The 23,777-nt window shown below is 39.9% G+C and overlaps 3 protein-coding genes and 1 long non-coding RNA gene across 5 annotated transcripts; 2 read left to right on the top strand and 2 right to left on the bottom strand.

Moving 5' to 3' along the window:
- The first annotated feature begins 3,644 nt into the window (after nt 1-3,644).
- Nucleotides 3,645-6,809, top strand: LOC117445183 (inactive tyrosine-protein kinase PRAG1-like). Of its 2 annotated transcripts, none has more exons than XM_034080644.2 (4): nt 3,645-3,959; nt 4,130-4,269; nt 4,621-5,180; nt 5,544-6,809. In XM_034080644.2, the coding sequence occupies exons 1-4, from the start codon at nt 3,895-3,897 to the stop codon at nt 6,603-6,605; spliced, it is 1,827 nt and encodes a 608-aa protein (XP_033936535.1). In that variant the 5' UTR covers nt 3,645-3,894; the 3' UTR covers nt 6,606-6,809. The 2 variants fall into 2 exon arrangements, with proteins under 2 accessions (XP_033936535.1, XP_033936534.1); XM_034080643.2 differs by having other exon boundaries at nt 4,127-4,269.
- A 1,181-nt stretch (nt 6,810-7,990) lies between these two features.
- oaz1a (ornithine decarboxylase antizyme 1a) lies at nt 7,991-14,002 on the bottom strand. Its single transcript, XM_034080642.2, is given in 6 exon segments — nt 7,991-8,582; nt 8,722-8,807; nt 9,222-9,397; nt 11,234-11,320; nt 11,322-11,388; nt 13,829-14,002. Coding segments are annotated over 6 exon segments (666 nt in total). The 5' UTR covers nt 13,948-14,002; the 3' UTR covers nt 7,991-8,451.
- LOC139433700 (uncharacterized) lies at nt 12,882-17,799 on the top strand. Its single transcript, XR_011643087.1, has 6 exons — nt 12,882-12,900; nt 15,226-15,339; nt 15,572-15,631; nt 15,717-15,854; nt 16,496-16,572; nt 17,420-17,799. It is a non-coding gene; the product is annotated as an uncharacterized lncRNA (long non-coding RNA).
- Nucleotides 17,636-22,176, bottom strand: amh (anti-Mullerian hormone). Its single transcript, XM_034080641.1, is given in 8 exon segments — nt 17,636-18,552; nt 19,865-19,893; nt 19,896-20,295; nt 20,384-20,483; nt 20,648-20,759; nt 20,877-21,040; nt 21,125-21,352; nt 22,045-22,176. Coding segments are annotated over 8 exon segments (1,545 nt in total). The 5' UTR covers nt 22,145-22,176; the 3' UTR covers nt 17,636-18,140.
- Nucleotides 22,177-23,777: the final 1,601 nt, after the last annotated feature.

Here is a 23,777-nt window from a genome sequence, read left to right as displayed (position 1 = left end):
CAGAGGGAGGCTTCCTATGATTGCTGCTTCTCCGAGGCCCAGCACTGCCTGGACCCTTCCAGCAGAGCCGCCCTCTCCCTGCCACACTTAGCCAAAGTCACCACCCCGTACGGCTTCGTCACCTTGAGCCAGAGCCCACAGATGGCGAGCGAGGAGGCACTTCTCTGCCAAGCTGGGCTACGGCGCTTAAACAAGGGCGAGGAGACTGCATGCGCTTATAGCAAAACTCCACTGACAAGGACAGTATACAACAAAGGCAACTCCCTTTACCTGTCAGAAGACAAGAAGAGAGTGTTAAAAAAATCAACAGACTCACAGAACAAAGAAAAATCAGTTTCTTCAGAGATAAAGGCTGCCTCTAACAACAACACAACAGTTTCATCCTCTTCTACACCCAAACAACCAGATGGCAAGCGTAAAAAGCGGTTCTACAATGTTATACGGAAACACTTCATCTCCCACCATTAGAATGTAATCTTGGGACTGATTTGTAACAATGCAAAGTGTGTTTTAAACGTTTAAACTGTGTATTTATTCATGTAAAAACATGCCAATGTACACCAATGTTCTTGTGAAATACAAAGCATTTGTCTTGTGTGAGTTGACAAAAATGTCAGAATGATAAAGCTGTGAAAACTTTGTGAAAAATGTCACTTAAAAAATAATAAACAACATAAACAGACTGCTTTTATATTGTGTGTACTATGTTAATATCTTATTTATTTAAAGTTCCTGTTTCATGTGTTGAGTAGCTTGGAGAATCACCTTTAAGATTCTCATTCCGGGCAGAGTGAGTACTTCAGATCCACCATAGTGTTTAAGGTTAATGAATTCCTCCACCGCTTTCAGGATCTTAAATGTCACTCGCTCTCGGGCTGTCGGCTCCTATTCAGCCCCTTGTTGAATACGTCTGTGTAGTTTCCACGCTTAGCTGGATCTCTAAACCTGCATGAGTGTGTGCTGGTTCGTCCCTCGGGCAATTGTTGCTCCTCAGCATACGAAGTGCGTCAGTGGAGAGACCCTTAATGATGGTCAACTAATGCATCCTCGAGGAGCCCTGCGCACTCCACACTCCCACACACTGAGATTTAGTGGGTAAATATCATTATGATGCAGAGTGCTCTGCACTTGGAGCAGTGGAGGGCAATGAAAATACAAGAATAGGTGTGTGGACACAAGAACATCTAAAATGATAATCACTCGCCATAAGGTTTGTTTATTTGCATGATATAAGCGATTCTACATCCACATTGTGGGCCTCATAAGGGTTTCCGCTACCATTTAATTCACAGCTCATTTCAGTCACTTAAGATAAAGAGATTGATGATTTTTTTTTTTTTTCCGAACATTAAGCAATAAGACAGTCCACATTTAAACCCAAAAGCAAGTATTATAGTTGTACATGCTTTATTTAGCCTGTATCTTTGATCTGTATTGTGTTGTGTTTATAATATTGAATTTACCCCAGGCTATTATATCCCAATCATTTAAATGGGGTGAACAAAATGCAGAAAATTCAAACCTTCTGAAAGCTATGGATTTGTTAAATGTATTTATACAGGAAATAAAATGCAACAGGCACTCGATTCTACAAAACAATAATGGAAAGAAAAAATCGTCAAGACCAAAAGAAATAAGATAAAAAGGTAATATAATAATAATAATACATTTTATTTCAAAGCGCTTTTCCAGGTGCTCAAAGACGCTTTACAGTGGTTTGATAAAATATGATAAAATAGAATAAAGAATAGAAATAAATAAATATTAAAACAGCAACACAGCATAATTCACAAAGTCTGAAGAGGTGTGTTTTGGTCAGTGTTTTGAAAGTGGGGGGGGTCGGTGCAGTCTCTGATGTGTTGTGGAAGGGAGTTCCAGAGGGTGGGGGCAGCGATGGAGAGGGCTCTGTCCCCCCAGGTTCGGAGCTTGGTTCGTGGGGGGATAGAGAGGAGGTTCGCTTTAATAATTCTTTAAAAAAAGTACAACCTGTTAACACACACTTTAAATGTAATTAAAATCTTAACATGTTTAAAACTGCATTTGTTTTAACTAAGTTTACCAAATAAACTTGCTACTGAGTATATATCTGGAAGCCAAGAAAATTACTTTATTATATAACAAAAGTCAATCAATATCAATCAATACATCGATCAATTTAATAAATGTATATTGATAGAGAAATCTAAATCAAGGAGAGTCTTTTTCATTGTCATGAAATATTTTTCAAACATTCCCGTCTCCCTCCGGAGGGATTGTAAGAGGTCTGGTGACATTTTGGATTTGATTGACACTTATTTAATGACCATAACCATTTTTCATTTCTCCTCTGTAAATATAAGTCCATCCAGTGCTTCCTTTTCAAAATGAGGAGGTTAATGGCCCATCACTGCAGCTGACATTTTGATTTACACAAAGCTTGTTTTCAGCTCTATATTTTGAGATTTGTAAATACATCAGTCACAAACATCTTGACACGTTGTCATTGTGATTTAAATGAGACAGTGTTATGATATAAATATAGCAGAAATGATTGTGGAAAACCCTTTGAGAGACTATCACCCTTAGAGGATGTGAAGGATGGGAGCACTTCAATAGAACACAGGATGTACACTCCAGCGCAACAGCACACACAATGGCAGATAATGTATAATAGACACATGCGTGGGAGTTTTTCTGTGGATCGCTGACGTCACAAAGGTGTTGTATCATCGCAAGATGGTCTCTTGTGCTGTTTTGATTTGATTTTCCAGAGCTGTGCTACAAAATTAAAGATGGTAATGTTGAATATTCAAAAAGGTCTTTATTTTTCTCATACGGCCTGCGCTGCAGCAGCTCTTTTCACCCTCTGTCCAAAACCAGAGCCCTGGTCAGTCTGCTCTGATTTGTTAGCTCTGTTGTCATTGGTGAACCGCTTAGAGATGTCCCGCCCCTTATCCTATCAAGTATAATGTGTTGGAGCACTAGCCAATAGAAGCACAAGTGTTACATGTTAAACAAAGGGGTCCAATCGAGACGTTTCAGACAAGGGGGGGGGGGGGGGGGGGGGGATCGTGAAACTCCCTCTGAAGGGAACTTTTGGATTATAGCCTTTGCAGACCATTAACATGCACATATTACACACTGCAGGAAAGGAGCACAACCCATAAAGCATAGTAGGCCCCTTTAACATAAAGACTTCCCTTTCCATCTTCATAGTGTGTAACTACTCCTCTCATGTCATCATAGGTCATAGCAGAATGTATCTCCCATTGTTGCCATATATTGTCAAGGTTAAGCTGCTTGTACTTTATCTGCTAAAATATGTAACCTTTCCTTTACATTCAGTGAAAGCAAACACTCCTAAATGCAAGCACCGAGTCTTGAAGAGGGCGTTGCATTTGTTGAGACTTAAAACTGCGTCATACAAAAGAGAGAAGTTCACTCTGAGCACACACATGGCGAATAAACTGAGAGAGAACGAGACGTCAGAGCGAAATGAAGGGGCTTTCTGCAACTGCTCTTCCTCGTTCTGTCAAATTGAGGTTAGCACAGAGAACAGCTGTGCCCTCAAAACAGACCCCACTTTTCCGGTACCCACCTCAAGTACAGAAGTAAAAGAAAAATATGTGCAAAAGATAATAAGGGCAGAACATTTACATTCAACTACACAGACGAGAGGCAGAGCAAAAGTGTCAGAGGGAGTTACTGAGCTAAACGGGAAGTATTTCGGAGAGGCACTGAGTTAGCCACATGTAAGCTACACACACACACACACACACACACACACACACACACACACACACACACACACACACACACACACACACACACACACACACACACACACACTGCTTTCAGTGACAGCAGTGAACTGTGAGAGAGGTGGAGGTGAGGTTGTAACTTTATAGATTCCTCATGGCGTCTGAACCTGGCAGCAGAGCGGAGGAACAGCCACCAGCACTGCCTGTCAAAAAGCACAGGTAAGAGGAACACACTGACTCTTAATAGAAGTTTATGAGTATTTAAAAGATCCTGTTATTGGGTTATCTTTAGATCTAGTCCATAATCCTCGATAAGATCCTTATTTATTAGGTAGGACCCTAATTTGCTTATGCCAAACCTGTGTTTTTGTGATTCTGTGCATCAGTAGCCGTTCTTCCAGATGCTCCAGTGTTGGGTCTGATTGCCTGATGCTCAGCCCTGTTGGACTCCAGCATCAGAACTACACGTACAACGACGTCTTCCCTGAACCCACCGATTGTCACTCAGCCCAGTGCCCCATACACTACGGTAGGTTTACAGAAGGTACAGTGACTAAAGGGCGTGGGAAAGTGCTCCATTGTTCTAAATGTCATTGAAACAACAAATCCATCATCTACTGGTGCGTGGTTCTCTAATTCGGATACAGCTCAGAGCGATGGGAAGAGAAACTTCTTACGATAATATGAAGTCTTCTCAGTTCGTGTTTCTCATGAGAAATGAAAGAGAGGAAGTTCAAATGTGAAACTCTTACTTTCAATAGCGTTCATTTAGTATTCTGACAGATTATAATGAGTGGCAGACTGTTAATGCTGACACACACTCCTCAAACGTGTGCATGTGTATTGCTTCTGCTCACTGACCCAAATCTCTGTGTTTCAGATCCCTCCCAACACCAGGTGAGATGTTTCTCCGATGGCACCCCGCCGCCTGTCCCAAAGAAGAGGTTAGCTCGCACCCTCTCCCTCCCTTGCTCCAATCTGCCTCCACTCTCCCCTCTGTGTCCCCCGTCTCCACTGCAAAGACACCCTCAAAACTTCGACAACCCCCTGTACATGCTGGCACCCATACCTGACATGTTTTTCAGAGAGGAGACAGAAGAGTTTAAACCTGTCAGTGGGAGTAACGTCTCTTTACTGCACCTATCCCAGCTGTCCTTTGACACCCCGGATGAACATCTGCCCTTCCTATTCGGTAGATTTGACGACCAGAGGGTTGTTTCTCAGGGGATTCAGAATCGACATCTACTGTTTTTGAGAAGCGTGGCCCAGAGTGTGGAGGCTGGGATCCTGCTGCAGCGAGAGGCCTCAGAGAGGAACGTGAGCTCGTACCAGCCTCAGGATTTCCTGCTGTGTGAGGGCAGCGGGCCAAAGCAGATCGGAGACACGCGTTTCTACTGCCTGCACAGCCCCAAGCAACCCGGGAGGACGCTTGGTTTAAGGGTAAGGTTACAACTCTTTTAAATAGAGTACTGTACGTTCTGTATGATAATAAAAAAAGGTCAAATGTTCTGTTGTATTATTCTCTGTTCACTTTGGGTCACATTGCAATTGAGGTCATCTGCAAAGCGAAGTGGTTTGCACATTGCTAGCAGTAAAACAAACTTGATCTTTATCACGATTAGCAAATGTGACACTGACTTGCGGTACCCGAAACACTTCCTCTAGTCTAAACTGTCATCAGGTGTCATAACTGTAACAGGAAGGCGAGAGAAGATATATTTTTCTTCATATTTCACAATACATTTTCTTGCAATGCATGTGTTTTTTTATTATGACTATGGATTTTTCCGTCTTTCTGTGCAGGTCCACAAACAGCCTGATGAAGCCTCCTCAGCTCACACCAAACACCAGCATGTCAACGTTCAAGATATGATTGCTTATTTCCAAGCAAGCAACGCCCTGAGGGAAGATTCCAGTAAACTACCAACTCAAGCTCCCTCTCATCCTCTGAAGTCAGACTGCAGTGCTGCTCCACCAGCAGGTGGAGGCAGCACTGAGTGTGCCACAGTTCATGTGAACATTCATCTGCCCTCTGTTCAGTCTCTCCTGCAGAAAGGACTCTCAGTGGGTGTTGAGAGAGACCTTCCTCACGCCACTCTAGAGGACTTTGTCCAGGTTAACAGCTCACTGCAGAGCACTGACTGTGAGGCCTATGACAGACAGGTATGTGCTCTGTTGCTGCAGATATTACTAGGCTCACAACATCTGTATGACATCGGAGCCACCGCGGCTGAGCTCAGACCTCAGGGCATCTTTTTAGTGTGGCCCTACAGGGATAATGAAGAGGGAGAAGACGAGGATGATTCTGAAATGAAGAGCAGTTTCACTACCAACAGGAAGGTCAAAGAAGGAAAGACGGAAAAAGGGATCCAGATGTTATGCAGGACACACGGTTCCCCTCGTGTGGTCTTAACCCCGGTATCATCTGCTCCAATACCCCACCTCTCCACCTACATAAAAACCCAGATTGCAGCTCTGATTGAATACTGCCTCCACTCACAAGAGAGCCTGGCTTCAGCCCTGGCCAAGTCCTCGTACCGCAGAGGGCTCCTCTTCCTGGGGTCTCTGCTCCACTCTGACAGCAGGGGGCCGCAGATGGCTGACATGGTGGCCCTGCTTCAGGTTCTCCTCTGGGGGCCACGAGCCTCGCTCTTCAATCAAAGCGGCTCTATGACCACCGCCGTGCACAACTGGCTGACAGTCAAGCGAGCGCTGCTGGTGATGAAGCTGGCAGAGAGAGGGCTGATCCAGGATCAGTCTGCACTGAGTTGGGAGGACTGTATGTGCCTGCAGTATCTGTCGTTCACAGACCCGGAGACAGTCCTGAGTGTGACCAGTCAGCTGTCACTGGATGGATCATCGTGAAGTTAAATCATTATTTTGCCCACTCTCGGGTATTGACAGTCCAAGATCATTTCAATTGTCAGTCTGTATTATGCAGAATAGTCAAAAATACACTGAGAAAGGTGTTCCAATCCATCCTTTAAAAATACAAAACATCGATATTCTTCATATAGCTTACTGCTCTTCATCTTCATGTGACATTGATTTAATAAAATGCTGCACTTATTTCTGCTGTAATATTTAATATTAAGTGGGCTACATTTGTATTTCCCAAGCAGCTTTTTACTAGAAGTGAAGGAATTAGGTGTATTGTAAAAAATAATTAAATAATTAAATTACTCTACGTTTTTTGTGTGTATTTTTCGCGCTAAATATTGCACTCAAAATATGATTGATTTGAAACATGCTAGCTCTATATCACATGTAATATTAACATTTGTTTGGTGTTAAATATCAGTTATAGTTACTCATACATAGCAATACCTCTAGATGAAATTGAATTGAATAGATGTTGAGTCCATGAGATTTCACACACTTATATTTGTTAGGGAATAATTTGCTTAGTTTGACACAGTTCATAATGTTCTCCTCTCACTGTCTCCTTTCCCACGGCATAGGTCTGCGGCCTTGGGTATTGCTGCTATCTCTCTTAAAGAGCTTGGGCACATTGTTGTTGCCAGTCTATGACAGAGCACAGCCGCCATGAGGTAGTTTACCGTTCAGGGACGTAGGTTCCCTGGCGCACATTATTTTCTATGGACGAGAGCTCTAGTTAGATTCAGGGTCCGTAATGTTTAGTCTCACTGATAAAGAATGTTCATTATTACACTCCGAACTAGTTAAAACCTCGAGCTACAGAAAGAGTTATTCAGAATTGATTTGGTAACCGCTGTGTCAACTCGTCGTGACACACCACCTGTTTTGTATATTCTCCGGCCGTAACTCCAAATAAACCGTCAGTGTTTGCCATGAAAGCTCCAGCTCTCCTCGTGTCTCTCTGAGTCCTGACTCTCCATTGCTACAGAAGTTTCCCCCACAATATTGTGATCATGACTGTCCATAACGACTCCATTGTATGCTTATTCCTAATCAAATCAAGATTAGTGATACACTTAAGGTCTCAGTATGCATCAAAGGAAGTGCTTTCAGACCGATATGCAACCACAAACCTCTTTCAAACACCAAGATGGAGTCATTAAATGTATCTGACTAAATAGACGATTATGCCCTCTGCATCAGATCAACAGTTGTGAAGATGGGAGTTTTTCAGACACCCACTACTATGTTGTAAAATAAGTTGACGCCATGAATGCAGCCCCAGGGAGGCTAGGTGACAGCAGACGTGTGTCCATGTGTAAACAATGTGGTCAGAAACCTTATAGGATTAGATAAACCACAGACACCCCTTTCTTAGGAGAGCACTTTTATTTAGTTGTTACAACATACAGATTTCTATCAAGTGAACTAAAGCAACAAATGAGAATCATGCGCACGTTTAACACAAAAAAGGAATCAACTAGTACTTGCTATTGAAACATTTCTACTGACAGGAGTAGGATTAATTTAAATGTACCATAAATATCACACTGTGGAGATGATCATCGGAGAAGGGGGGGGGGGGGGTTGGCACTACACGTCATGGATACAGGTGAGGACACAATGCCCGGATAGTAAGTGGGCGCTTACTCTACATTCCTGGTACATTAACATCTTACCCTAGTGCAAATATAATTGAAACACAGGCGAAGCAAACAAAGGAAACCTCAAGCAAACTGTATTTAGATAATATATTCATTTCTCGTAAGAATCATAAAGCTGTGTAGCGTATGGATTGAAATAAGAACAAAAAACATCTGCAACTGCTCATTTAATCGTCATCAGAGGAGTCTCGCTCGATGCTGTAAGCCATGAAGAAAGCGTCGGGGCGGGAGGGGACGAGGGGATGACCCGGTCTCACAATCTCAAAGCCCAGGAAACTGAAAGTACGCAGCAGGGAAGCTGGGGAGGGACAAGAGGATGTAAATAAAGGGCCGTGATCCAGAAATGGCACCTTCAAAATGCCGTCAGGCTTTGAGTAAACAAAGCAATTCAAATTAAGAGTCTAACATAATAAAAAGCCAGTAAACAAAAGTCTCACCTCTGTCGTCACGGCTCTTGTGAAAACAGATGAACGCGTGATCAACCTGCAGCTGCTCTTCTGCAAATTCCAGCAGCAGAACAAAACTAGAGAAACAAAGCAAACAGACGGGTGAATGTTTCACAGGAGGAATGTTAATGAAGTTACAAAATATGTATTCATTATGGTCGAAGCACAAGAGTAACATTTAACAAGAAAACCAAAGCATTTAAACCTTAACTTGACTTAAAATACTTATTTGATCAATCAGGCTCATCAAATGATCTTTTACACATTTATTTGCTATATTAACATTCAAGTTTTAGGTAATCTACTGAACGAATTAAAAAAAACCTTAATGGTCTGTTGTTCCCTTAGGTGTAGACACAATCTATCAATTTCTCCGTATTATTTGGAATTAGTACATAATGTACATTTCGTCGCCCATCAATCATATAGATAGAAACAAGTTTAAATGTTTGTACAAGAGATTTCTTTTAAATGTTGAAAAGCCCACGGACCTTTCTTTGCTGCCCTCGGGCAAAGCTCCAGGAGGGATTTCCACGTAAAGATTCTCTCCCTTCAGCGCCGCCCTCCAGACACAGTGCTTGCCCTCCGAGCGACGGGGCTCAAAGAGCAAGAAGCGCACTCTGCCGTTGGCAGGGGGGGGCTCCTCAAGAACCAGCAACTGAGTATCCTACAAGACAGAGGACAAAATGTTCAGAGGACAGAGTATAAAGTTGCAGAATGCAGGATACAAAACAACAGATAACGCCAGAAATCTAGGTGTAGTCATGGACTCTGACCTGAGTTTCAACAGTCACATTAAAACAGTTACTAAATCAGCCTACTATCACCTAAAGAACATATCTAGGATTAAAAGACTAATGTCACAGCAAGATTTGGAGAAACTTGTCCATGCTTTTATCTTCAGTAGACTCAACTACTGCAATGGTGTCTTCACAGGTCTCACTAAAAAATCTATTAGAAAGCTGCAGCTGATTCAGAACGCCGCTGCTCGAGTCCTCACCAACACTAAGAAAGTGGATCACATCACTCCTGTTCTGAAGTCTTTACACTGGCTTCCTGTGTGTCAAAGAATAGATTTCAAAATACTGCTGCTGGTTTATAAAGCACTGAATGGTTTAGGCCCAAAATACATTTCTGACCTCCTGCTAAATTATGAACCATCCAGATCTCTCAGGTCTTCAGGGACTGGTCAGCTTTCTGTCCCCAGAGTCAGAACTAAACCTGGAGAAGCAGCGTTCAGTTATTATGCTCCAAGTATCTGGAACAAACTCCCAGAAACCTGCAGGTCCGCTGCAATTCTGACTACTTTTAAATCCAGGCTGAAGACTTTTCTTTTTGTCGCTGCTTTTAATTGAACTATTCACATCTTAAACTGCACTGTAACTTTTATCCATGTATTTTTTCTTTTAATGTTTATTTTATTATCTTTTCTTTTTAATGACTGATTTGAAATGCCATTTTCTTAATGTCTTTCATTTTTTGTAAAGCACTTTGAATTGCCTTGTGTTGAAAAGTGCTATATAAATAAACTTGCCTTGCCTTACAAATAAATGCAGTTAAGGAATCTTGATGAAAATTACAGAAATGCTGTGCTGAAAGCCTGAACGGGAGAAGCAGTAAAGATAAAAACAATCAGGCGAATCAACTTCAGAGCCATACACATACAGTAGATTGGTGGCTTTGATAGACAGGATGAGCCTCAGGTGAAGAGCGGCTTCACATCTTTCCAACTTTTAAAAAATCAGCATTATGGTTTAGTTATTTCTGCATCCTTTTGATCAGTTTATTGCATCACAATCATATCAAATGTTGCTTATTTTGGGTTGATTTCAGTGTATTGAACCAGATTAATCAAACGCACTAAACATTTCATTACATGTCACTTGTTAGACGCTTTTATCCAAAGTGACTTACATACTCAATACTGTGGGCAATCTCCACAGGAGCGCTTTGGGGTGAAGTGTCCCAGGGACACAATGACATGCTGACTGCAGTGGGGTTTGAACCTGTGCTCCCCTGCTCCCAGACCCTCCCATTTGACATTCCTGCCCTCCCCCAATAAACACGTTTTATTTTATTTATAACGTTTTTTTTTTAATTATAAACTGTGAACTTTAAGGCTACGATGTATGTGATGTCAGATAGTAATAGAAGAGTAATACATGCAAAACAGGTATGAAATACTATATGACAGTAAAACAAGAATACAGTTTGAAAGGGGAGCGATTTGTAAAATATCCATAAAGAAAAAGTAAATCTGTTTACAGTTCCGTTTCATCTGGGTGTTGAGAGATGTATCCATAGATCTCTTCATTTTGCTCTCAAAGTGCACCAGATTGATGCTTTAACTTCAATATTAATCTTGAAAAGATTGAAAATAGCAGAACTGCAAATAAGTTGTTTGTCTCTCTCCTAGTGGTATTATTAACTTATCTGCGTTGATAGTTCAAAGAGGTTGCTCTCTGCATTTCTAAAAATATTAAGAAAGTGCTTTTTAACTCACAGAATAGAATGGCTTAGCTGAAAGATTGCGATCCCTCTGGTCATTCCCTCGCCCACCTGGGATCTTCAGGGGTGGGAGAGGGGCATCAGGAGCACCACAGAGGCCCCGGACACGGGTTACTGCAACAGCGGGAGCACCTCCTGGGATTGGAGATACTGGAGTGCGAAACAAACACACACACAGAAGGAGCCATTATTAAATGGAGCATTCACTGGAGGTTCTGCTACCCGACTCTCGATATAAACAACGGGGGTTAGACATTAAACTGTTGAGTTACTCATCTTCAAAACTACGGTTAAACAGTGGCTAAAGTTGAGTGAGTCCTAAGAAACTAAACATAAGGCAGGTGGGAACAGTTCAATCAGTAACTGTCCTCATCGCCAGCACAGACAGGAAGCTGAAATAGTTTGAGTAACACTTCCACATTTGAGATGACCCATGTGAATGTCAACAAGAGGTAAAATATTCACTTCAAGACATTTTTGTTTCCATTTCACAAAGTCCCAATCCTAATCCCTGTAACCTTTGGAAAAATAGGCTAGTTGTTCACGTAAGAAGCTTGACGTCTTTACTTCCAAAACCAGATTTGTGTGGGGTAACTTTAAGCTTGTCACATGATTTCTAGAGGAAGGCCGCCAGAGGATCAGGCTCTTATTTGTCTAAAAATCTGCCTACTTTAGTACTGCTGCACTAACAATGTCCCCCCAGGCTACCACAGACAAACAACCATTTAGCAGGTGAGATGAGCTATATTAATTCAGAGGCCAGACAACGAGCTCTGTAGAATTAGCTTGGCTTACCGGCGCAGATGTCTGTTTGTACGGTTGCATTCATTTACAGCATTGTGGGTAGGTCTAGTCTCAGGGTTCATATCGGGAACCTATCCCATTAGCAGCACTACCACAGCGATGCAAACGCTCTCACACAAACTCACTGATGCTCACCTACGCAAATGTCACCTCCATGCTATATGTGGAGCAGATGTGTGAAAAACATTGTCACTCACATAACTCAGGCTAACCAAGTCATTATGCACACCCATGTTGTATTGGCTAAGGCAGCTGCTCTGGTCACATGAGCGATGATTCTCTCAACTTCTGCTGCTGCATAAGAGCACCTTTGTCATGTATGAATATCATACAAAAACACTTATCTCTAGGGGGGGATATCATAATGCAAGCATCATTGCTTCAGATGGACAACATGCTGGCCTCATCTAAAAATAAACCACAGAATCAGTTTAAGTATAAAAGGGCACCTGCTCTTTAAACTATGGATAAAAAGAGAAAACTGTATCAAATGATCGCAACATATTTTACAAAATCTATAACATCTATGCTGTTATTGCAAAAAAAATCTCCTGGGTAACAGTCATCGCTGGACTCAAAATTACCCATACCACCCCCCCTCGCAGTGCAGTGGAAATTTCCTACGAGTCCACCACACAAACAGCCTCGACAAAAAATCATGTTAGGACACGAAATAGATTAAAACACCACAAAGGTAATAACTCACAGGTTGTGTACAATTATGCTACATATTTGCAGTAGGGTCAACCCCACTCTATAATCTTATTTCCAGTCAATGAATACATTTCAATTGGAAATTCCCCAACAAATAAGCAGTCTCCGGCTGGAGTCCAATGGCTGACAGAGGCTCACACAATGGTTAATATAATACCACGTTAAGATAGCACATAGCAAAGGTTATTGTATATGTCAATTAACTATCTGCACTGTTGGAAACAAATTGCTTCATTTTAACATTTCGTCGATGCAAAATTGCAACGCTTGCAAGCACCTGATCCCGAGAGCAAAATGGGAAGAAAAAAAAAACCATGAAACCACAAATAATCAATTCAGCCATAATTTAACTACGAACAAGCTTCATGTACATAACATTATATACACATTTGTAGTGTGCCTTTATTATTTGTATGCTTTTAATTCAATTGTGAAATATTGTATTGTTGTTTGTGTTACTGCAACGGCTGAGATGAAAACATCCCTCTGATGTAACTGCTAACGTTCGCGCTAGCCGTATGCTAACACCGCTAGCAATTAAAACCGTTAACGTTCAGATCAAACATAAACAAACACTACATTACCGACACAATACAGTTATTAAAACTTTTTACACATAAGATTTTTAAATATTTAACATCGATAAAATGTCATGAATGTATAAGACGGCAACATTAAATGTTAGCTAACTAGCATCTCATCTTTTAGGTAACGCATGTCAATGGCATTTCACATTAGCTAGCAAGCTAGGGCATGGATATCAACAGCAGTGATGATTATATTTGTGTCTATTTGCTAGATAAATACCAATGTTACTTGAATGTCAAACATTCGGGATAAATGACAGGAATGAAGAGTGGATATTTTAAGACATTTTTATAAAAAGGTATTAAACCAAACGCGGTTGACGATGTAATTTGGATACCTGAATAAATAGTGCTGTTATGTAAACAAGAAGCCCAAGTAATAGTACTCCAGGAAATATACGGCTCCCTTAGCTAGGCCGCGGCTTTTAAATGTATCCTAGCTTGCTAGCTTATGACAACAATTCACAACGACTACAACAACATACCTTCCACTTTCAGGTTTATTACTGGATTGTTCAATAACAGGCATTTCGGTTAAGTTTCTCTCTTTTTCTCTAACAAAACAATGACTATTCAAAATCGTCTGTAGGTTAGATTTAACCATAAGGCCAGCGTCCACACCAGCGGCTCTCTGTCTCTCCTCTACCCTAATGCTGCGCGCAGAGCCGGCTGCAGTATTTCAGAGGGGAGGGTCCTGCCCTGAATGACGTACTGCTCTGAAAATATGACGCATAATGAACCACTTCACTAATAAATAAACAAGCACATTTATCTTAAGAAAGCATCAGAATGAGAAATCCTTTGTTTGTGGGAAATTAGAAGTGTGGATGAGAGGCACACATAAAACTAGGCTCATTTATTAATTTTACAAATAGTGTGTAATGATAAGAACTCCTTTATTTGTCCGACAGCAGGGAAATTAAAAGCGTTGATAACTCGTAAAACTAAGCACATTTATTAGTTTAACATACATTGTGTAAAACGAATCATTATGTCAACATTGGGTTTTTTTTTTTATAAAATTGTGTGCATTTAATCTTAAATTTCCTGGTACACCTATTGATCATATGGTATATTTTACGTATAGTACATGTGAAACAAGTCATTCTATTTGAGTCTTAAATATACATAACTATTAAACAAAAAAATAGTTAACTTGTAAGAGGAAATCTCTAGTAGGCCTAAATAATAATGTATACTTTTTTTGGATAATCTGCCTGACTCCTTTACCTAACTGTAGGACTCGTGCAAAATTGTAAAAATATTTGTATTTTACAGGTAACAAAACTGTTATTAAACTGTTGTGTTTAGTGAGGTTGATTTGGATAACCTATTTATCCATATGCAGCATTTAAGTATTGTGGAGCTTATTGGAGTGGAGCTAATTTGAGCTATTCCACACACTATTGAGTTTAACGATTCAAACATGCATTAATAGCTCATCATTTTTGTTAAAAAGTAATATCTTCCTTTATATATTGGTAACTCTAACTCTTCAAATATAAAAATACAAAATTACCCTTTGAAATCTAATTGAGTATAGTATAGCGCACAATGGAAACAGGTAAATGTTAGTACCTCACATTTGCAACTCAATACAGTGTAGTACATGAGTAAAAGTACTTCCACATGTCACTTACTGGTACTAAACAGACTTATAAGGTACAAAAAAGAAGCCTTATTTTGGATGTTCTCAAAAGAGCAATAGTTTTATTATTTTTATACCATTAGGCATCTAACTAAATGCAATTAATTAGTATAATAGGCTAATGCTGTTTAATGCTCTTTAAACTTGTCCACCCATAGCCTGGTAAGTATAAACAGTCTCTGTAAATGTCATTTTCCTTTTTTCAACAACTGTCATCTGTGCCTGTCAATCAAGGAGCAAAGGAGCAGGTTGTGTTTAACGCCGTCTCTGGTGCCTGCAGAACTGAAAACACTGTCAAAACAACCTCCTTCACTTCAATACTGAGACACAACTGAAGGCTCAAATCAGGTACGTTTCTTAATGTATCAAGATGCTCATATATAACCTAACTCATTTAATATCATTATTGTGATTAGCCAAGTGACTATTTAAAGCTGGCTTATTTAAGCCTATGAGACACTGGACCATTTTTAAGACTGTGCACACAGCAATACAGGCGCATATACTTAGACTTTCAATTGTCCTTATGCATGTCAAAAACTAAATTTCTTATCTTTACTTACTTTAATTTTGTGACCAGCTATTAATATAGGAGTACAGGAATTAAGGAGGGAGAGTTGGAGTGTCTGAAACACCATAAGTAAGACAAATATCCATAATTTAAAAATAAATACATCGTGAATTGTATTGCAACAAGCCTCTGACTTGTTCGTGTTTGTCCACAGTGTCGGGTTATGACCGTATTTTGTCCATCGAACATTTGAGTGATGTTCCTAACCCATGGAAAGGTTTTACCATGAATCGCTGCCTAGTGCTGGCTCTGGTTGTTCTGCTGGTGAGCTCAGGAGTCAGCGAACTGCACGGTGAGTCATGATACACAACGTTTTATATGTTAAAAATATGTTTGTTTTCAGTGGTGGACTGTGATAAAGTACATTTACTCAGTTACTATTTTGACATACTTGTTCTTTACTTTACTAGTGTTTTTATTCGATGTTTCATATACATCTGATTTACTATATTTTGGAGGCAAATATTGGACTTTTTACATTTATGTAACACTCATAGCTTTTAGCTATTTTGTACATATAAAAACACATCATATACTTACATAATACAATGCACTGTACAATCTACCCAGTATTTAAAAAAGTATCTAGATTTGGCTCAACATTGGCAAACTGTAACATTAAAACAATATATATTTGTTTGTGTTAAAAACTGAATTATAATGTTCTACAACACCATGAAAAGAGCTATTAACCGGGTTCTTTTTTGATAGTTGTTGCACTCTAACCTTATTGAATAAAGTAAAGGATCTAAGTACTGTTTGTTTCGTCTTTATGCAGTAATACAGTATGCAACTTGCATGGATACTTCTCTATTCGACATATATGTATTATTGTTACAGTGTATTATTTTAATATTTTTTACACAACAAACTCTTTCTCCTCTGTTACATTCAGCAGGAATTTGTTGTGTTTTATATATCTTTTTTTTCTAGATGCAATGGATTCTTTTGTTGAGGAGACAGGAATAAGGTCTTTTGTTGGAAGTCTGCAGGATGGTTCAATATTTCAGGTATAGTCTTTCTCTTTAGCAAAGATTACCCAAACCTATTGGTTTCTATGTTGAGTGATTTAAAGGGTAAGATTTTTGTGATGTTATTTATATTTCTTATCTACTCAGTGGTATAAATCAATAGAGGCCTTGTTTATACTGAATCTCTGTGTGCAGTTTAAAGATACTTTATACTGAACGATGAGACTTCTTGATGTTATCCCGTTTGCATGATGTGAATGAGATCCGTACAGTCAATAGTCAGCACTAAGCTATTACCTTTTTATCATCAAGCTTACAGAAGTTTAAAGAAAAGATTGTCAAAATATGGAAATAAAAAGAGACCCTAAAGCATTTACTTCATTTATTTTCATTTAATCGTTTATTTGAAGAGGGACGATGCATATTGATGAACATTTAAAACAAATAATGCTTTAAAATGTAAACATGCTGGATTTTAGCTTTGAGCTAATTTCCATCCGTAGTCCCTCACATACAACATTTCTACACTTCTTAGGCCCATCATTTAGAAATGTAGACATGCATACAGTGTTGAAGTGTTTGTAAATCGCTTTGGATAAAAGTGTATAATACAAATTATAACAATGCTGCTAGGCCAATAAGTTCAATGCATTAGCGATACACACTTACTATTGGTAAGTATCGGTCTCACTGCATTGCAAGTATGACTGCACCTCATTGCATCACTATATACGTGACATTTTTAAAGGGTACAAGTAAAAAAAAACTGAACAAAACTGAAGTGAATTCATAAAGATATGTTCTGCTTTCATGTGGTGGTATATTGTGTGTATTTGAGGAATCACTTGTGAACTCAGACTGTTTTTTTCCTGTTGCCTGTCTGCAGATCTCACTATGGGACAATTTCATGGGGTGGTGGGGAACTGAAGAACTCGGAGCGATAAGAAGAAGAAAAAAGCCGATTGGCAACAAGTCGATCCTGAAACCCAAACCTAAAGTATGATTTGAAAAAATAACTTTCACAACAGCATGTTTCCAAATTGAGAACACAAATCATCTTCATTATACAGTACCTTGAATTTAATAAAATAAAGATGCAGAATGCTAATCAATTTTTTATTTCATTTGTCAGACAGGAAACATTAAATCTACCTTTTAGCATCACTGATTTAGAACTGTAATTTACTGCCACAGTGTAACAAAGTATTATATTGTCTGTAAAGTTTGCCTTCAAAAACATTGTAATAAAACATATTTACAGAAAAATATGGTGATACTTATATTTAACTGCAGATAATACATTGTCTTTATACTGTATGTGAAAGCATATAGCATTAAGAGACCTCTGTGAATGAACACGCACATTTACTAAAAGCAGAGGTGGACAAAGAACTCAAAACCCTTATTGAAATAAAAATAGTAATTTGACCGTAAAATTACAAAAGTAATAGTCAAGTATATTTAAAACACCAAAACTGGACAGTACTCATTCTGCTGCAATTGCCCATTTGCCCAGGAATAAATAAATGATAGTAACGTGTGATATTTAAAGTTAAATATGCAAAACATATTTTGTGTCTTAATAAAACTACAAGATGAAAACATACTCAGCGACATCCGCACTCACTCGCCAACATGTTTGGTTGGAGGCAGATGTAAGTCCCTTCTGGTTTCACTTTGATCACAACCAGGGTATCGTAGGCTGTGGGCACACAGCAGGGGGCCCGCTCCTCCACGTTCCCATTCTCGATGTAGGAGTTGAGCAGCGAGGCGTGGTAGGTGGGGTTGCTCAGGGGGAAAACGCACGGGCCTTGGCAGTTGTTGATTCTAGCCGTGTTGGGACCCAGGAATGCCTTGAACAGGGACACGGTGAGACTCTTCAGCCCGCACGTGTTGGCGTTCACTGGCTTGCCAGTGCTGTCTCTGGTGGATCGCAGGCTTCTCTGCATCTCGTATCCACGGGCCACCGTCTGCAGGGCCCTCAGCAGAAGGAAAGCACGGTACTGGCTCACTCCTGTTCTAGAGGGAACACAAGCACCAGTTACAAAGTGAGTTTCACACTGCCAGGTATCTTTATTAATTATAGTGCTTCTTATCTATTAGATGATTTATTTATTTATTTCATTTATTTTCTAGTATATGAATGTGCAAAGTAACCCAAGCTGTCAGATAAATGTAGGTGAGTAAAAAGTACAGAACAGTACTTGAATACATGTCTACATTGTTAAGGACTATGATTTCCAGGGGCTTTAGTTATTTTGCATGTGACAAGACTGAAGAAGCTCAACTCATTTGAAAAAAATACATTTGATCCACATATTGAGTGAGCTATGAAACTAAATATCAAATATTGCATATCAATATTCCATGAACAATAATTAAAAACAATTATGCTTTAAAAAGAAAAACTATGAAATCCTGAAAGAGAAGAGGTGCGATTAAATAAGTGTAAACTTCTTCCTTTTCGGATGTGTAATTAAGTAGATTATTTGTTTATACATAATTTAGAATCAGTAATATTTTTGTATATTAATTTGACACTGATTAGTTTTGTATTGTATAACAATTCTCATGTAAAAATGTTTTATTAATGTTTTACACATTCGAAATAAATCCAATCAAATCAAATATTCCATAAAATTGTATTGTCATACTGATATTCTGTACACACTGTGAAGACCACTGAGACAAATGTAACATTTGTGATATTGGGCTATATAATTAAACATTGATTGATTGATTGATTGATTGATTGATTGATTGATTGATTGATTGATTGATTGATTGATTGATTGATAAAAACTAGTTGAGTAAGCATTACTAAAACCAAGGGATACATTGAAAATAAGTTGATGTAGTAAGCTTAAGATAGTGATTGAAATGTCTAGCTTAAAGCTAGAGCAATGGATACATGCAAATAAAAGCAACGGCTGAGTATATTTAGTTACTAAAAAAGTAAGTAAAGTAAACTTAAGGTGTGGATTCGATGAAATAGTTAGTTAACCATAAGGGTAATATATAAATACCTGAAATGGATGAAAAAAAACATGTCAGCTTAAAGTAATACATTAATGATTCAAATATCCACCATCTGCCACCTTAAGTTGTTGAATGAAAACCTTAACCGACCAAACATTGATAGACCAAATATATGGGAAACATACTGTATTGCTATCATATTATTCAATGTAAAATGAAATCCACCTTAACTTAACACTGTTGAATCTGACAGGAGGCTTGATTAGGGGTACTTGAGTTCATCTGAAGGGTCTGTAGCTCTGACAACAAAGCTTGGGAACATCTGCTTTAGGAGTTTTCTTGAGCACATCACCTGCTGCAGGCTCCTTCTCTGGAAACGCACTGAGTTCGGTGAGCCTTCGCAGCCTCTTTGTGGCTCTGCAGCCGACCTCCCCCTCCGTCTCTATGACCTCCGTCACCTGCGTCACAGTCTGCTGCAACCTCTGCTTCACCTCCTGCAGCAGAGCAGGAGACATGGCCAACTCCCCAAGATGCACCTGAAACATGGGGCCCCGGCTGGTGAAGGAGACGATGGTCGGGGAGGGGGAGTTGATCAGTTCAGCAAGCAGGGTGTCACTGGAGGACAGATCGAGCGGCAGGGGGGGCAGGGAGTCTAAGGAGTCTAAGGAGTCCAGCTGCAGGACGGGGGACTCAGGGGTGTCCTGAGGCGGGACGTCACCCAGGAACCTCTTCAGCTCACAGAGAAAAGGGGTCTGTGAGGAGGCCGGGGATGAAGTGTGGTATCTGAGAAACAGAGTGAAACATGTTGCTGAGCATCTCTCTGGCAATGGTTGAGTAACATGTCAATAAGGAACATGAAAGCCAAGAAAACCTTGTTTCTGTTCCTCCTTCCCCAGAGAAAAGCAGAAGTGGAGTCATGCTGGTGGTACTTCCTGATTTTCCACCAATAAGAATGTCTCGTAGGCTTTGGTCTGCAAAGAGAGGAAATGTGAGGCGAGGGCACATGAAAAAAGAAATGATATCAAATGTCATATCTTACACAGGTCATATCTTGCTAATGTCTTATCTTATTACTACCATTTCCTACGCATGACATATCTTACTGATGACATGTCTTACTGATGTTACTTCTTACTCATATCAGGCTTTTTTGTTTCAATAGACATCCTCCATCTGTGGTGAACGCCGCCCTCTGATGCTTTTCCTGTAAGCATTATGTACTGTGTTTTCTCTGAAATGCACACAGACTAGAAGAGAACAGTAGTAGAAAAGAAAGAAGAAGACAACCATGATCATCTACAAAAGATTTAGGGACATCAGGACAGTTTTAAAACAGGCAATATTTACAGAAGGCCTGTCTGTACCTGTGTGTTAGGATGCAGCGACGGACTGGAGAAAGTGACGTCCAGGTTTCCTCCTGTGAGCGGACTTTCAAACACCAGGAGCAGCATGGGGTTCGGCGATGGAGACTGTGGGAGGTCAAAGGTCAACAAGAGCGCTCCTCTTTCATTTTCCTCTGCCAAAATCACTGATGGAGAAATCAAGACATGCTGTAAAGATAAAAAAAACAACAACATTCAGACAAATGATTGCGTTCAGAGAGCAATAATACCTCCAGTTGGAGGCAAAACCTCCAATCCATCCCTATGGTTTCTGCGTGTTTCCTTAGCAAGCTGCAGTAAGACTGATGAGCGTGCAGATGCCGTGCAGACTCCAAACTGATACACACTGGAGTTTGTGAGTTCATCATCGTTACCAACACTTTCACGCAGCGCTGCAAATATGTCATCCACAAGGCACGGTGCATAGTGAGGGGCGGGATGAGAGACTGTGGTGTGCTCTGAATAAAGAAAAAATACAACAACATTACAAACTAAAATAATATGTATCCTTGGAGATTATTCAACTGTGCAATATTTACATCAAGTTTACATACTAAAATGTACATTTAGAGCAATTATCTGGTTTTCAGCATTACCATTATTAATAAACTGCTATTGTATTATTCATATTTTTACATATATATATATAGTTGTTTTATATTTTGGACAAATGTGCACATTGTTACTTGGACTTCTCTCATTTCTATAAATGATTTTATTTGATTGAAATGTTCAAATGAAGCGACTGTTATACAATTACATTATTAAACATATATTGTGCTAAACATATGTTTACATGTTTATTGTTGTTATATATTATGGAACAATATGCACATTTGTACTTCTTTACGTTTAGATTAATTGTTTTGAAACATAGAATTGTATTTTATTTTACATAATATATTGTCTGGTTTTCTTTTAATTGCAATTTCATATTAAAATGGAGCAACTTTTAATAAATTCAATTTCCCGCTGAGGTTAAAAAGAGTATTTCTAATTCTGATTCTGAAAAATAAACGAGAACTTAAGGCATGCAAACAATCCAAAACACACTTATTGACCAGATAAAAACACCACAACGTAAAAATAAAGGCATTGCAGAGAACTGCATTCATTATTACAAACCGCTCATCATTGTGCAGAGTCTGACCTGTGAGTGAGGGGCTGTGGGCCGGGGGCCGTCCGTGGGAGAGCCTGGAGCAGCAGAGCATTAGCGCTGCGACACAGAACACATCCACAAACATCTTCATTCTATCTGTCTGAACATGTCTGGTCAGACCTATCTTTATCACATGTTATGAATGTTTCAAGCTCGGGAGGTAGGGAGGTATATGCTCCCACCTTCTCTTCTCACTAACGTGGTCACGTGCTGTCAAATATTTGGCCTTGATCATATCACGGTGGATTCTTTTTTTAGTTGTTTGCTGCACAGAAAAATGCGTCTTTCACCTCACAAAGGCAAGTTGAAGTCTGATAATGGGAGCGAATGAAAGGCAAAGAAAAGGCAATATTGTTGGTTTGGAGCTTAATGTGTGTAAACTGAAATGCATATCCAAGTATATATTATACACAAAAGAGATAAGAGGAACGTTCACACCAAGTTCTTTTCCCACAATAGTTCATGAGAACTCAGTTCATGAGAACTCTTTTAGTTCTGATGAACTAAAGCAGATCGCGTTCCAGGCCCAGTTCCAGCACAAAATGACTCAGGGTGCATCTGAGATTAGAGAGGGTGCAGTGGTAAAGTGCTATTTTTATAAGTGGGGAGTGGACCTAACACCCTCTAGGGGGTCCTCATCTCCTCTAGGAGGGTCCTCACTTCCTCTAGGGGGGTTCGGGGGCATGCTCCCCCGGGAAGATTTTTTTTTTAAATATTGAAGTTAAAAGCATCAATCTGGTGCACTTTGAGAGCAAAATGAAGAGATCTATGGATCTATGTGCTCTTTGCTTGATTCATGCCTTCCCAGTCCCTTATCACGTAGCCTATAAGAGCAGTAAGACCAGTTGTTGTAGCCAGTTGTGGTGAAGGCATCTGACTTACTTGAACCGAAATGTCTACATGCATAGCAGAAGATGGCATCTTTTTTACATGAATATTCCAGCCAATCTCTGTTTTGAAACCATGAGCTGCAAAATGAGTATAGCCTACAGGCGAGTTGGGCACTTTTTTAAATATACCTGGGCAGGCTCTGTTTTGCCGAGGTCCTCTGGCACTTGCGGGCCGCTGAGGGGTGGCGGTGTTTGGGGCAACAAAGACTGGCTGCTCCGCCTCCGTGGGCGAGGCGGGCAAAGCCGACGAGTCGGGCGTTATTGTCCACGACAATGGCCGCGGGTAACGTAATGTCCCCATGATCTGAACTGTTATTACCTACAGTAGATGCAGTGTTACTGCTGGCGATAAGGGCTGGTTGTTTTAACCATTTTCTGATGTCCATCACTGACACTGATAGCTTTGTAAGAACCTTGCGGATGACGAACGCGCAGCGGCACAGGTCACACGCACCTGACATAATAACGTTACTTACCGTTTAAATTGACCAAATAAATGCAGCAATGTTATTTAACCACAATTCCAATTTATTTTATTTCAACTCAATTCTTATTATACTTATTATTATTACTACTATTATTATTATTATTATCATTATTATTATATATGTAATATTTTTCACTTTTCTTTTTTTTTTTCACTTTTCAAATGAGGGTGCATAACGACTCAACTGAGGGTGCAATGCACCCTTATGCACCCCCGTAGAACCGGGCCTGTCGCGTTCACACCGCAATAAATCCCTGGGGGTGGATTAGGCAAATGAAGTCGCTGACGTCACTTCTTCTTCTGCTTTGGGTTTACTGGCAGGCCGCAAACAACTTCACGGCGTATAC

The sequence above is a fragment of the Pseudochaenichthys georgianus genome, chromosome 4 (genome assembly GCF_902827115.2).
Source record: "Pseudochaenichthys georgianus chromosome 4, fPseGeo1.2, whole genome shotgun sequence".
NCBI classification, from domain to species: Eukaryota; Metazoa; Chordata; class Actinopteri; order Perciformes; family Channichthyidae; genus Pseudochaenichthys; species Pseudochaenichthys georgianus.
This window is presented reverse-complemented; position numbering and strand designations above follow the sequence as displayed.

What these genes read in the sequence shown, in the direction of transcription:
- LOC117445183 (XM_034080643.2), top strand. Translation starts at nt 3,895, where the DNA reads ATGGCGTCTGAACCTGGCAGCAGAGCGGAGGAACAGCCACCAGCACTG. An exon ending in CTGCCTGTCAAAAAGCACAG is followed by an intron (nt 3,960 to 4,126) that starts GTAAGAGGAACA and finishes TCTGTGCATCAG; the next exon opens with TAGCCGTTCTTCCAGATGCT. An exon ending in CCAGTGCCCCATACACTACG is followed by an intron (nt 4,270 to 4,620) that starts GTAGGTTTACAG and finishes TCTGTGTTTCAG; the next exon opens with ATCCCTCCCAACACCAGGTG.